We start from the raw sequence: 13,754 nt of genomic DNA on the forward strand, positions 1-13,754 counted from the left end.
TCCTAAAATGAACTATTAATAAATGCCTTAAGAGTACCCATTAACTAAACCCTAAATTACAAAGGACAAGGTTTCTCTCCAAAATAATTTGAATAGAAATCTTTCAAATTCCTCATATATTTCTTTATTGGATGCGAATTTTGACAATCTAACCGTTGGATTGTATTGCATTTTCTTTATGTTCTTAACATGCACATATCAAGTTTCATTTAAATTGGATATTATTTACTATTTGATTTATAAGTCCTTTTTTTATGCATAATTTTATATCATAAAAATTTGAAATTAAAAAAATTTGATCAATGTTGTAGCTATTTGATCAATCTTGTGATGATGTTTAAAACTGTGATTGTGTTCTTATGTGTTCTTGTTCAAAATGAATTAGATATGAATGTATGTATTTTATTGTTTTTAATTTCGTTAAAATTGATTATTAAATTTTTTTTAATATTTAGAAGCTGACATGGCATTTTTTTTAAATGCTAATTAAAATTTTTTATTATTTTTTAATTGGCCACGTCAACGTTTAATGTACCAGCGGTGCACTCAATTTGCCACCTATGTAATTTCCGTCTGCTGACTGACGAAAATGACCAAAATAACACGTGTTAATTGATTTAGGGATTAAAAGTGATAAAATTAAAATGTAGGGACCAAAATGGAAAAAAGCCAAAATGTAGCGACTAAAAGTGCATTTACACCTTAATTTTTTTTTTTTTTTTTTTAAATTTTGCAAGCATAGAAGATATAATAAAAACATGAAATCTAACGTTAATTTTTGAAAATTCACATCTAACAAAAAATATAGGAGGAGTTTAAAGAGTGTATCTCCAAACTAGTTTGGGAAAAAAACTTTTTCAAATTACCAATCAAATTACTTACTTTAATATTGGATTTTTCTAACTATGTGTACAAAAAGTCAAGTCAAAATTGGAAGTTTTTCTTCCAAAAAAAAGACTTTTATATTTCCTCTTAGTGATCTTTTCTCCTAGACACAATAAAAATTAGAGAAAAGCTATGAATGTGGAACATTTGGTAAGAGGCTGGCTGGAAAAATTGGTGCATTTGCAATTATTCCAAATGGCCCACAAATTACCCATACATTTAGTTGGTACTCACAAAAAAAATATATAGAAAAAAGCTTTGAATGTGGGACATTGGACATTTGAATGTGATGAAAAGTAAGACGTGGAACTTGGAAGTTACCATGCGTGTATAGGAAATTGATTCAGTTTTAACTTTTATGTAAATTCCGCTTCACCTTTACTCTCTGCTCGGATTCGTATGGAAAATTAGTTGCTAATTTCCTCTCTGCGAAAAGATGTGTTTCAAAAGATTGAGGGTCTGTTTGGTAACGTAACTCGAACAATATAACTCAAACAATAGGTTTCAGTGTTTAAATATCACAACACGTATTTTTAACCCAAATTTATTTTGACAACACTTAAACAACTTTACTAGAAGTCTCTTACCAAACTAGCCCTGATATTTCAATTTTTAGAACAACTATCCCTGATATTTCAATTTAATGAATAAAAAAATCATAAAAATTTAATGAATCGTCAAAATATTAAGTTGTTATTAGCATGCCAAAAAATTAGTCAATGTTGGCCATATAATAACTAGTGAAAATTTTGTCAATTCAACTATTATGAAAATTATAACTTCAAGGGGTTAACTTAGTAGTTCCTAAGGCCTCATGACATATCTATGAGATTCTGGGTTCAAAACCTCTTGCCAGCATCTTGGGGCCACTCTTATGGAATTTCTCCATGTAATAACCTAGTATGTGTGGGATGGGAGGACTACACATGCCCGAGGGATTAGTCAGATACTCAAAAAGGTCTGGATATTTTTGTTTGTTGAAAAAAAAAAAAAAAAAAAAACTAGGTGGCGATTTCTTTTCTCCACCTCGGTCCACTCCCCCGAGGCATACTCCCCAAGCGACGACGCGTGTTGGCACCCACAACACCAACAACCCCCCTTTTCATCACCCTAGCTGCCTCCAATTCCTACTCATTTTTTAAAAACAAAGTAATACATAGTTGCTCATGTCTGTCCACAGATAACCCAACCAATTTATTGAATCCATGGATTGTATATTAAACCCATCGGGATGCCTCCAATCTGCCTTCATCAATCTCTAAAATTCTAGTATTATTGTCCTGCAAAAATGGATCAACTATGTTTAAAGGTGTACATAGCATAGGACTTCCCTCTCCACTTTCTTTAACATCCCCCAACCCAGCCCATTCAGTACGAGGTAGATCCGAGCCTAAATTTAGCATATGACTCCACCAGCTCTAAATTACCCCTTTTTGTCCACGCCTCCAACGCCAAAGCTTGTGACTCCATGCAATCACCTACCGTTGTTGATTCTGTCACTCTCATCCGACCTATCAACTCTCTAATAGTATAGAAGATTGAATTACTCCATAGAATCGCCCGATCTAGCAACATCAACCACTACAAAAAAGATTGCTATAAGCGACGCCTAGAGTTCGTCACAACAACACAAAAGGCCATCGCAGATTAGTAGTGCCGACGGCAAAAGACTGTCGACTTCCGTCGGTAAAAGCCTTGTCGGTAATACTATATTACCGACAAGGCCGTCGCTAACACTCATTTTCGACCGTAAAAAGCCGTCGTAAGCACTTGATATTTTCCGTCGAAAATACTTCTTCATATGAGGAAGTTGGACGACCAAATACATTTTGTGATGAACTAAGGTCGTCGTTAATGTATTTTTTCGATGACTAAAAGTCATCATAAATACTTGATTTGTCGTCGAAAATACAACTTCATACGAAGAAGTTGGACGACCAAATATATTTTGTGACGAACTAAGGCCATCGTTAATGTATTTTTTCAATGACTAAAAGTCATCATAAATACTTGATTTTCCATCAAAAATACAATTTCAAACGATGAAGTTGAATGACCAAATACATTTTGCGACAAACTATAGGCATCATTAATGTATTTTTTTCAAAGACTAAAAGCCATCGTAAATACTTAGCTTTTTGTCAAAAATGTAAAATCTTAGTGACCATTTACTTTTTTTCGACGAACTTTGACCATAATTAAAAATTAGTTACCACGTCACTAATACATTATTTGCAACAAAATAGCTTTGTCGAAAAAAAAAGGCTGTTTATAGTACTTTAATTACGACAAAACAATTCTGTCGAAAATGAAACACATGAATTACATGAAAGTAAATAAATAATATATAAATTACAAACATACATCTCATAAAAAATTCTCCATTCAAATAACAAGTACAAATCCATAATTGTTCAAAACTAATAAGTGAATAATGCAATAAAAATGAAAATATCAAAAGGTCTACAAAATAGCGTGATGTTCAATAATACATGAAAGCTATATTAATTATATCCTTCGTGAAACTTGAAAGCATAAGTATTGGAAGATCAGTTATCATCTGAGTTAGTTTCCTCAATCTGAGAGTCACCTTCCTCCTTAAAGTCATCTTTTGTCATTATTCACAATATGATCTCCTCCCTAACATTATTCTGCAATATTTCAAATTAAACTGAATAAATATACAAAAATTATAACTACGCAAAATTTTATATTCACAACAAATAATAAAGAATTAACTAAAATATATTCATTTAAAAACATTAACACAATCACCACGATAAATGACAAAACATCAAAAATAAATCCTTACTTCCGACACAAACATTGCAATTATCATAAATCCTTACTACTGATAAGAACCTTGTAGTTCTCTTGTGAGTAAGAATTTCCATGAATACATCTGCCACCAATAACCACATTAATAGTACATCTCCATCACTCTTAACAATATATCCATCACCACAACAAGTCACATAAAATTATATATGCACCAAGAATAGCAATTAATTGAAAACTATAATGAGCAAATTTGTCACTTATTTCAAAAACCTCAATAAAATAGAAAAAAAAATTAATGTTGATTATTCTAAAAAAACAAACACGTGTAGTAGGTGTTTGCATATAATTAAGACTAATCAATAGATTGGCTGGGGCCACCAATACACGCAAACATTACACTATTTACTAGTACCAAATTGTCAAGAACTTTGGCTACAATATGAGATTATATATTATGAAAGAGATATATCTAAGCCAATCCCAAAATTTAGATGAAGGAAATAAACCAACAAATCCATTTACTAATCCACAATATACATTAACAAAATAAATCAAAATATAAGGATTTAAGAAAACTGACCTTTTGGGTTTGACTGTGATTGGCAGAAAGAGAAAGAAAGAGTGAACAGTGGAGGGATATTGAAAAATATGTGGGCTATAGAGTATAGAGGTGAGAGCTTTTTTTTCTTTTTCTTTTTTTTTTTTTTCTTCTTAGTTTTCTTTAGTGAAATAGAGTGTTTGTATTTTAGTGAGAGGGAAAGGGAGGCATGGGATCAAAAAACGAAAAAAGGGGGGCGTTTGTTTTTAGTGAGAGGGAGAGGGAGGGAACTAGGGTCTAGGAGGTAGGGTTTTGACTTTTCTTTTTTTCTTTTTTCTTTTTTATTTTTAGTCTTAAAATGATATTGTGTGTGTCTTTTCTAAACAAGGACTTTACAGCAACGTGATTTCTTTTTCTTTTTCTTTTTTTCCCTTTTTTAAAAAAATTATGTATTTTGTTTATGACAACCATACACCAACCTGATTTTTTTTTCTTTTTTTTTAAATTAGGTATTTTGCTTATGACAACCACGTCACTTTTTTTTTTTTTTTGGGTCACTTTGAAATATCACTTTTTTTAATTATTATTATTAATAAAAGATAGAAAAACTAATTTCTCAAAAAAAAAAAAAAAAAAAAGAAGATAGAAACACTATGAAATCTCACTTCTTGCAATTTTTGTATAGCAATTGTTCTTTTAAAAAAGTCAGGGAAATATAACCTCAATATTGTGTAGGTGGATTTCTTTTATGGAAATATAACCCCAATATTAAAAAAATAAATAAATAAATAAAAACTTTGTTTATTTTATTTGGCAAAACCACCCCAGGTACTTCCCACCAAATCTGATCTCAACCTAAACACCAAACACCCATCCGAGACAATCACTCTACTCAATTGCTTCAATTGACTCGAAGAATATTGCTGAAGTGATAAAACTCTAATGCATGATCGTGATGCTACTGCCTTTGAGGATTCTTCTTGCTCCCTACTACTATGGGCAACAAACGGTATAACAAAATGTCCAAAATCCAACTAGATTTCACAATTATCATGGACCATAATAACTTCCCTAACCTTTAGTTGATCTTGAGGTAGGCCCATGTTATTATTGTGACTGGCTTGACTGAACCCTTAATTAGTTCTTTTGTTTTTAACACTCCTTGTTCCATTTGGGTATGTGTTGTGAGTGACGTGGCTGATCCAACCTTTAGTTGGGCTTGAGACAGGCCTAGGTTATTACTTTGACTGGGCTTAACTAAACCCACTGTTTGTTTTGTTGTCTTTAAAACTCCTTGGTCCATCTAGGATTGTGTTGTGAGTGACCAGCTGAATAGACTAATTTGTCTATTCCTTTATGGAAAACCTACCGAACCCGCCTCTTATTTCCTTCACTGCACACAATCGTCAATCCCCTCCTTAATACTTGGGAATCCTATGATTTTTGCACCTTCTTTCCTTTTGATTTTGAATCAAATCGTAATGGTGACCTTGTTTGAAAATTTTCCACTAATTTCAGGTGAATTTTAATGTTCTAAACCTGCCTTTCACCACTGCTCATCGATTTCCCCTCTGGAAAAATTTTCTGGCTCCTTTCCTTCTCATCACGTAGTGCTTTCACTGGATTTTTTACAACTAACAAAGGATCTCCAATGATACCTTTTTCACTTGTCAATGGCAAGAGGCCTAGAATCCGAAGCCACAACAGTCTTCTGCTTCTCTCCTCTAATCATTGCTACAAAAGAGCGAGAAACATTCACATTAGATTACAACTGCTTTTTCTTCCCATCTAAGGTTTTCATTGGTTTTTTGGGTGTTATTAAACTCTATAGCTCAAAGTCGAACCCCCTCCACCCATACATCACCTTTCCCTCTAGTATGATCACCAATCTCCTATGACCCCCAGCCTTAAGTTTAGTCATGACAATATAATTTCCAAAAGCATTAGAACACTTTTGGAACAAATACACAATATCACCCTCTCTGAACACAACACCAGAACAAGAAGAAAATTTATGGCTAATTCGAGGTAGCTAGGCCTCGTTTATGGCTAATTCTACTTAGCCAGGCCTCAAAATGAAAAGAATATGAAATAACTAAATCCTACAAAACCAACATATTGATAGGTAATGTAGTTCGGAAACTAGTCTACAGGGGCAACAACCTACCCCTCTTTAACATTTTGATGACATGCAAAACACTGCCCCTTCTCAAAAACTATAATGAATTTTAAACTGAGTCTTCTAGAAAATCATTTAAGAGTGAAATTGTTCCTATAGGGAAGGTGAATAATGTGCATGTTGTGGCAAATATATATATATATATATATAGAGAGAGAGAGAGAGAGAGAGAGAGAGAGAGAGAGAGAGAGAGAGAGAGAGAGGTGTGTGTGTGTGTGTTAAACGTTAGAGTTTGGAATTTCATAGGTTAGAACAATTGGATATTCACTCTGAAGGTGAATAATTAATGGAATATTTGGAAACATTAGTATTTTCGAGATTTATACTATTAATTAAAGCATTAGACCAGATTTTACAGCGGTGATTCGTGTGAATTGATATTTTTGTAATTGCTAGGTTCTAATCAATGACCTTTTCAGAGCACAAAGTTGTTGGTTTGCAGGATACATAAGGAAAGTGGTATTTACTAATTTGGTGGGTTTCATAAAGATGGTTTTGACCATCAAACTATATTTATAACTTATAATAAAGAAATATTTGCGCACTCTGTAGATGTTGAGAAAACCTTGTATACTTGTTTCTTTGAAAATGTTGTGGGATGAGCACTTTGTATACATATACTTGTGTGATAATGCATCTCTAAAGCTTATGGTTAGACTTGTGTATGATTGACTTTGAGGAAGTATTATTGGATCCCATTCATGAAATGTTTTATGATTTGATATGAATTATTTGTACTTACAATGGTTTGAAAGCATGTGTCTTGGTTGAAACTGATTTGTTCTTAAACCTACTTTGTGTGAGCATTATTAGAATTGATTTGAAACCCTATGGCAAGTTGTGAATAGAAGCACGGTATCATATTTAGTCCTTAGTAAGGGATGGTTATACCGAAGATAGTCCTTTGTGAGAGACGGTCCCAAGGAGGGGATAATTCACATTTAGTAGCTCCTTAGCAAGGGAGTTTATCAATATTGGTTCCAAAGAGGGGGCTCTTTAGCAAGGGAGTGCACCCTTAGGTTCCAAAGAGGTAGCTCCTTAACAAGGAAGTGTACCCTTAGGTTCCAAAGAGGGGACCGCGCAACCCTATCAACGGGGTGTTACATGTGAGGATTCATGCTCTCTAGACCTTATCTGAGTTTGGGGCGTTACACGTGACCCATTTGTCCATCATGGCAGAAAGGGGGAGATGTTGCATTGAGGGGGAGACTTTTATTTGATTATGTTATTTTATTTCTAAAACTCTTATTCTTTTTTATTTGGGACTTGCACCTTTTAAAAAAAAAAAAAAAAATCTTTGATACACTATGCTTTATGTTTAGTTTTTGGTTGTTGGTTAACAATTGGTATTTGGCTGCTTATGTTGACTCACATGCTTTTATTTATTTATTTATTTTTTGGTAGTATTTATCTATATATCATTGTAATCAATATGCGTTTATGCTTTTATTTTAGTATTTGAGAAAAAGGTAAGTAATCTTTACACAAGACATTCAACCTCCATGCCACTTCCTAGGATTGTGTAGTTTGTAGGGATATAAATTTTCTTTGGGTTGTATTGAATATGAGTCTTTTGATGTAAATTTTTTTGTCATGAATTGTCAAAGGGGGAGATTGTTAAGTCCATATTTTTAGGATGACAAGTCATGAACATTTGTAATAGTTATAATCTAGGTTGTCTCTTAAATTGATATCAAAGTAATTCATAGTACAAGACAAACCAAGGTTCAAACAAATCAAGAAACATAAATTGGACTATTATGGCACAGGATTTTGTCACCAACTTGACCTGTCGAGAGTTACTTAAGTCGACTGATTAATTGCATATCTCAACTGATCGAGAATTGTGCTGATTGGATTCTCAGTATTTTTTGTCAACCATTTATCTAAAGCTACTTGCATCTTATGTACACTATATAAGCAAGCCTTAAAGCATGTTTTCTAAGACTACAGGAGAGTAGTGTCTTATACACAAATCTGAAATTTTCCAAACACTCTTGAAGCATCAGTCAAAGACCTATGCTTATTCAAAAGATCCTATGATCAAAGTGAAATTGTTGCATCCAGTTTACATTCAAGTTACTGGTACAAATCTTTAAGAGCTGCTCTCAGAGTCCTGAGCGTACATTCACATGCAACAAGTTGAGAATAGAAGAACCCATAGTCTTGAAGCTGTGTATGGTCACGTTAGTAAGTTCTACCAGAAGTAGTATTAGATTTAGGGTTAATCTTTTTTTACACAATTTTATAATATTCTAGTGGATTTGTTGACTTGGGTATTGATGATTAAATCCCCCAAGTTTTTACTATGAAATAGTTTGTTTCATCAGCTTTCTCGGGTCATCATTTTGGTGTCTTTGTGTAATTCGTGTTTATGTGTTGCTATTCAGTTCAAATCTAAAGCATAAGTAATTTAATTAATTAATTGGTCAAGAGTTGGTTAACTTTGTTACTATCAGGGACAAAAATCCTAACAATAGCTAATCAAACATGTATAATCACAATGCCTTGAAATCTATGTTACTAGAAGTGCATTATTAATGCTTGCAATTAAACAACTAGTAGTTATCTAGGCATTACATAATCTTAAACAAAAAATTTCCTTAAACAACATAAATTTAACAGAATATTGTGTCTTATTTCATATCCTTGCTTTTCCTACTCAAACTATGATGGGTCTTGGAAAGTGCACTTCAGCTTGATAAAATCTGAGAGACCATATGCATAGTTGGTCTAGATTTTGGATCAGCGTGCAAACATGCAATTGCCAACTTTCTGATGAGTATTAGTTGATTCTCAACCTCAAGGCGTATGTCTAACAAATCATTCAACAAGAAATTATCCTCCACGGTTGAAGCAGATAGAATGGAGATGATTTCACCAGGATGCTTACCTTTGATCACTTCAATAGCCAAAACTCCAAAGCTAAACATGTCGCATTTCTCAGTTATCTTCATTGTATAAGCAAGCTCTAAAAAAAAGTAGAATATTATGCCAATGTATTCATATGATCTATGTTCTATATTGATTAAACAAGTAAGTACATTACCTGGTGCAAAATATCCATATGTGCCAGCAAGTGAAGTCCAATTGGATGAGTTTTGATTAAGAATCTTAGCTGTGCCAAAGTCTGAAACATGAGCCTCGTACTCTGAATCCAGCAAAACATTTTTGCTTGATATGTCCCAATGAACAATTGGTGGTGAACAATCATGGTGCATGTAAGACAAAGCATGTGCCGCACCTTTGATGATATTCACCCTCTTATTCCAGTCCAATTCTTTAGCTCCTCCATCATTGCTCAAAATTGAGGCCAAGTTACCCTTTTCAAGGTAGTGTAAATGAAAATTGAGAAACGTGAATGTGAATAAAAGCCATTCAATTTCACAATATTTCGATGTCAGATTTCTGTTAATGCGTTTATCTCATTTAAGAACTCTTTTTGTTGTGAAATATTACCATCACAAAAGGATGTGAGTTTCTTAATGTAAGGAAGTACGCCGAATTCCCAACCTGTGAGAAACAAAAAATAGAGAAAAACACAGGCCAAAGAAAAACAATCACATGTACAAGACAATATTTACGTGGTTCGGCAATTTGCCTACGTCCACGGAGTTGTTGGGATTTCACTATTTTCAGGGAAGAATACAGAGTACAAAATTGCGGCTACAATCTTTTTCTCTCACCCTCAAGAATGCGGCAACAACAACCTACATTCTTAAAAAAACCCTAATCACGGCAAAGTCAATTTACATATACATCTGCTTCATGAACTAAGCCTTAGTAAATCTCCCATTAAAAACCACGCAATATTATTCCGGTCGGGTCGTCAAATCGGATCAAACAAAAAACTAGGCTCCACAAAGCCCAACACTTAACTACAAATGTGTCTCCAAATATTAGCTGGGCTTTATAGACAGTTCCATCTCCTGCTTCCCCAATGCAAAACTTAGCATCAAAACCATAGGTTGCATCAAATATTTCCTAGTACATTGTTCTTCCATCAAAAGTTGATATTGTAAACACTTCTTCCTTGTCCTCGCATGTGTTTTGATTTTCTTGTGGATTTTGCCCTTTTACTTTTAAAATGAAGAATATTCCCAGGAATACCAATACAAGTGAAAGTGTACCCAAGAGAGGGAAAATGATTTATTTCCCTTCTTTGAGATATGTCCTGCCTTACAGGGTTGCAATCCCGTAACGTTTCCACACAATCCTTTATTACCTTGTAATGCTTCAATGTGAGCATCATGAAATGCTTGGCTATTGGGAAGAGGACCCTCCAACTCATTGTAGGATATATCAACAGACGACAAGTCATGCATCTTTTCAAAAGTAGTTGGAATGAAACCTGAGAAGTTATTGTGGGATACATTCAACAACTCCAAGCTCTGCATATTGCTGATTTGTGAAGGTATCTCTCCTTCGAGTGAGTTAAGGCTCAAATCTAGCTGGGACAGATGAGCTAATTCACACATTTGGACTGGAATATTTAGGATAAACTTGTTGTTGCTCGTATTCAAGTAATATAGTTTCAAAAGGTTCCCTATGTTTCTCGGGATTTCCTTACCAAACTTATTAGTGGATAGATCTAGATACTCAAGATTTATTAATGACCCAAGCTCCAAGGGTAAACCAGCATAAAGTTTATTGCCATTCAACATTAGCTTCGACAAATAAGTCAACTTTCTAAATTCCTTTGGAACCTCCCCAACCAAGTGGTTAGAAGAAAGATCAAGTAATTGGAGTTGGACTAAGTCTTTTCAAGTGGTATGCGACCAAAAATATTGTTCCCAACAATCTTTAGAGTGGTTAGTTGTGTGCACTTGCCCCAGTTGTGTGAGATTTCACCATAAAATCTATTGTAACTCAGGTCCATGTACTGTAGATTTTTGTAGACACCAAAATCTTCAGGTATATTTCCAAAGATTTGGTTTCTTTCAAGGTGGACTCTAATTAAGTTTCTACAGTTTCTCAAGGTTTTTGGTATTGGACCTATGAGATCGTTGCTGTCTGCCCTTAGTAATTGGAGAGACCCACAATGGCATAAGTTTTGAGGCAAAAAGCTAGTGAAGTGGTTGGCATCCAGCAGCAGAGCAGTCAACTCCATTAAGTTTCCGATCCCTGGTGGAATGGGACCAGAAAGTTGGTTATCACGGAGGAATGAAGCTTTTAAGCCACTCAACCTACCAAAGGAAATTGGAATATTACCATTCAACTGATGTCTACTCAGTTCAAGATCAATTATGGACGTCAAGTTTCCTAATTCTTCAGGAATGGTACCAGAAAGTTGATTGTTGTACAGGTGTTAAACATTTAAGTTTCTAAGAGAACCTAAAGATGTGGGAATTAAGCCAGAAAGATGATTTGTTTCAAGGCTTAAGAATATGAGAGACTTTAGATTTCCAATTTTTAGAGGGATGGAGCCAGAGAGCTGATTTTGGTTCATATGCAACAATGTTAGCTTTTCAAATTTTGCAATACTGTAAGGGATGGGACCTTTGAAACTGTTGTTACTTATGTCAAGTTCAACTAAATTGGTAATGTTTCCAATTTATGGAGGAATGGAACTAGAAAGTTGATTATCATAGAGGTACATATAAGCCAAGTTGCCTAAATTACCTAAAGATATAGGAATGGAACATGAAAAGAAATTACTATTGAGAGAAAAGTCAATCAGATAGCTCAAATTACCTAATGAAGCAGGAATGCATCCATGGAAATTGTTGGCATACAAAGAAAGGTCATTAAGAGACTTTAAATGACCTATTTCTAGAGGAATTGAGCCACTTAACTGATTTTTAGCGAGGTGCAAGCCTCAAGGTTGATCAGTAGGCCAATCTGAGGTGGGATTTTCCTCGATAAGTTATTAAAGGATATATAGATCAAGATATATGAATTTAGACAGGTAACTAATATCAATAGGAACTGTATTAAAGAGTTCATTCATCCCAAGGTCAACAAATGAAAGGTTAGGGAGTGACAAGAATGAAAATTCATGGAGAGTACCTTTCAAGCCTGAGTTAGTCAGGTTTAATCTAATAATACTTCCTGCATGGTTGCAAGAAACACCGAACCAACTGCGTGGATTTGAGCTTGCATTTTGATTGTTGGAAGAATTGGTTGCATTATTATTAGGAAGGAGAGTCCATGAAGGCAGGAGTGACTGGTTTTTATTTTGAAGACTGGCTTTCCAAATGAGAAGAGCATTTGTCTCGATTTCTTTATCTGCACAAACAGAATCAGAAATAAAGGACAAATGTAACAGGGCCAACACGAGTAGAGAAATGGGGGAAAATACTTTTTTGAAGCTAATGAGTGCCATTGTTTTTTGGAAGCTAGTGAAAATTAAGGATATGATTCAGTATCTCTGTTTACCAATTTTCATCATTCTTTTTCTTTAAATACCAATCAAGTCAAGTGGTGTCCCTAATGGGAAGAGAAGGGTTTCAACATGTTCATTGACATTGAAAGGGGTAGGGTTGAGAATTTTTGTTTGAGGTCAAAGTTTCGACATTAATATATTTATCAAGACAATTTTACACACAAGTATATACATACATGCACGCTTTTTTATTATATACATTTTTTTAAAAAAATTTGAATAAGTTATATAGGAGTATATACTTATACCCCCAAATAAAAAAAATAAAAAAAAAGAACTTAATATTTTTAATCAAAATTATGTTTGATGGATATTTCATAAAATAAAATTTATTTTTTATCATTTTCATAGCGAAATTCTTAAAAAGTTTCATTTTCATTCCAAATTGTCAAATTTAATACTAAAGTAATTAAAAAAATCTTTCAATTAAATTAATAAAATTTTCAAAAGCATGAATTATCCAAAACTTGGAGAAGTAAGTTATGCTCCAAACATATTTGAAAATATTTTAGTTTTAACTCATTGTATGACAATTAAAATACATTTCATTTCATATGTAGTTTTTGTGATAAGATTTTTTTAATAAAATAATAACTTGTTAATTAGTGCAAGATTTTTTTAATAAATTAATAACTTGTTAATTACTACATACATAATGGGTTGAAAAAAAAAATGATCTAAACATGTTGGGTAACAAACTCTTTTATATATAGATATTAAGGAAATTTTCAAAATTTGGAACGGCCATAGCCCCCACCCAATACCTATGTATAGCTCCACCTCTAGACTAGGCTGTTCTCGCGTGGGAAAAGGGTTCTTTTCTAGGGCCACAAACAATCATTTACCATAGCTCTCTTCCGAAACAGACGGGTTGGTTGTCAGTTTCACGTATACCTAACATTTGGAAAAATCTGTGGAAAAGTAGTATACTTTTTTGGTGGTTTCATTTTCCAAGTCAAGAGAAAGGGAAAGAAAAAGAAAAAGAC

The 13,754-nt window shown here is 33.6% G+C and overlaps 2 protein-coding genes across 2 annotated transcripts in view; one reads left to right on the forward strand and one right to left on the reverse strand.

The window, feature by feature from the left end:
• LOC126699774 (MDIS1-interacting receptor like kinase 2-like) overlaps positions 1–13,754 on the forward strand; it is a 74,482-nt gene that overhangs the window by 35,362 nt on the left and 25,366 nt on the right. The window lies entirely within an intron of this gene.
• Positions 8,960–12,801, reverse strand: LOC126699775 (MDIS1-interacting receptor like kinase 2-like). Its single transcript, XM_050397746.1, has 2 exons — positions 9,433–12,801; positions 8,960–9,354 (listed from the first exon to the last, which is right to left on the reverse strand). The coding sequence occupies exons 1-2, from the start codon at positions 9,602–9,604 to the stop codon at positions 9,077–9,079; spliced, it is 450 nt and encodes a 149-aa protein (XP_050253703.1). The 5' UTR covers positions 9,605–12,801; the 3' UTR covers positions 8,960–9,076.

Source organism: Quercus robur, chromosome 9, assembly GCF_932294415.1.
Source record: "Quercus robur chromosome 9, dhQueRobu3.1, whole genome shotgun sequence".
In the NCBI taxonomy this organism is placed as follows: domain Eukaryota; kingdom Viridiplantae; phylum Streptophyta; class Magnoliopsida; order Fagales; family Fagaceae; genus Quercus; species Quercus robur.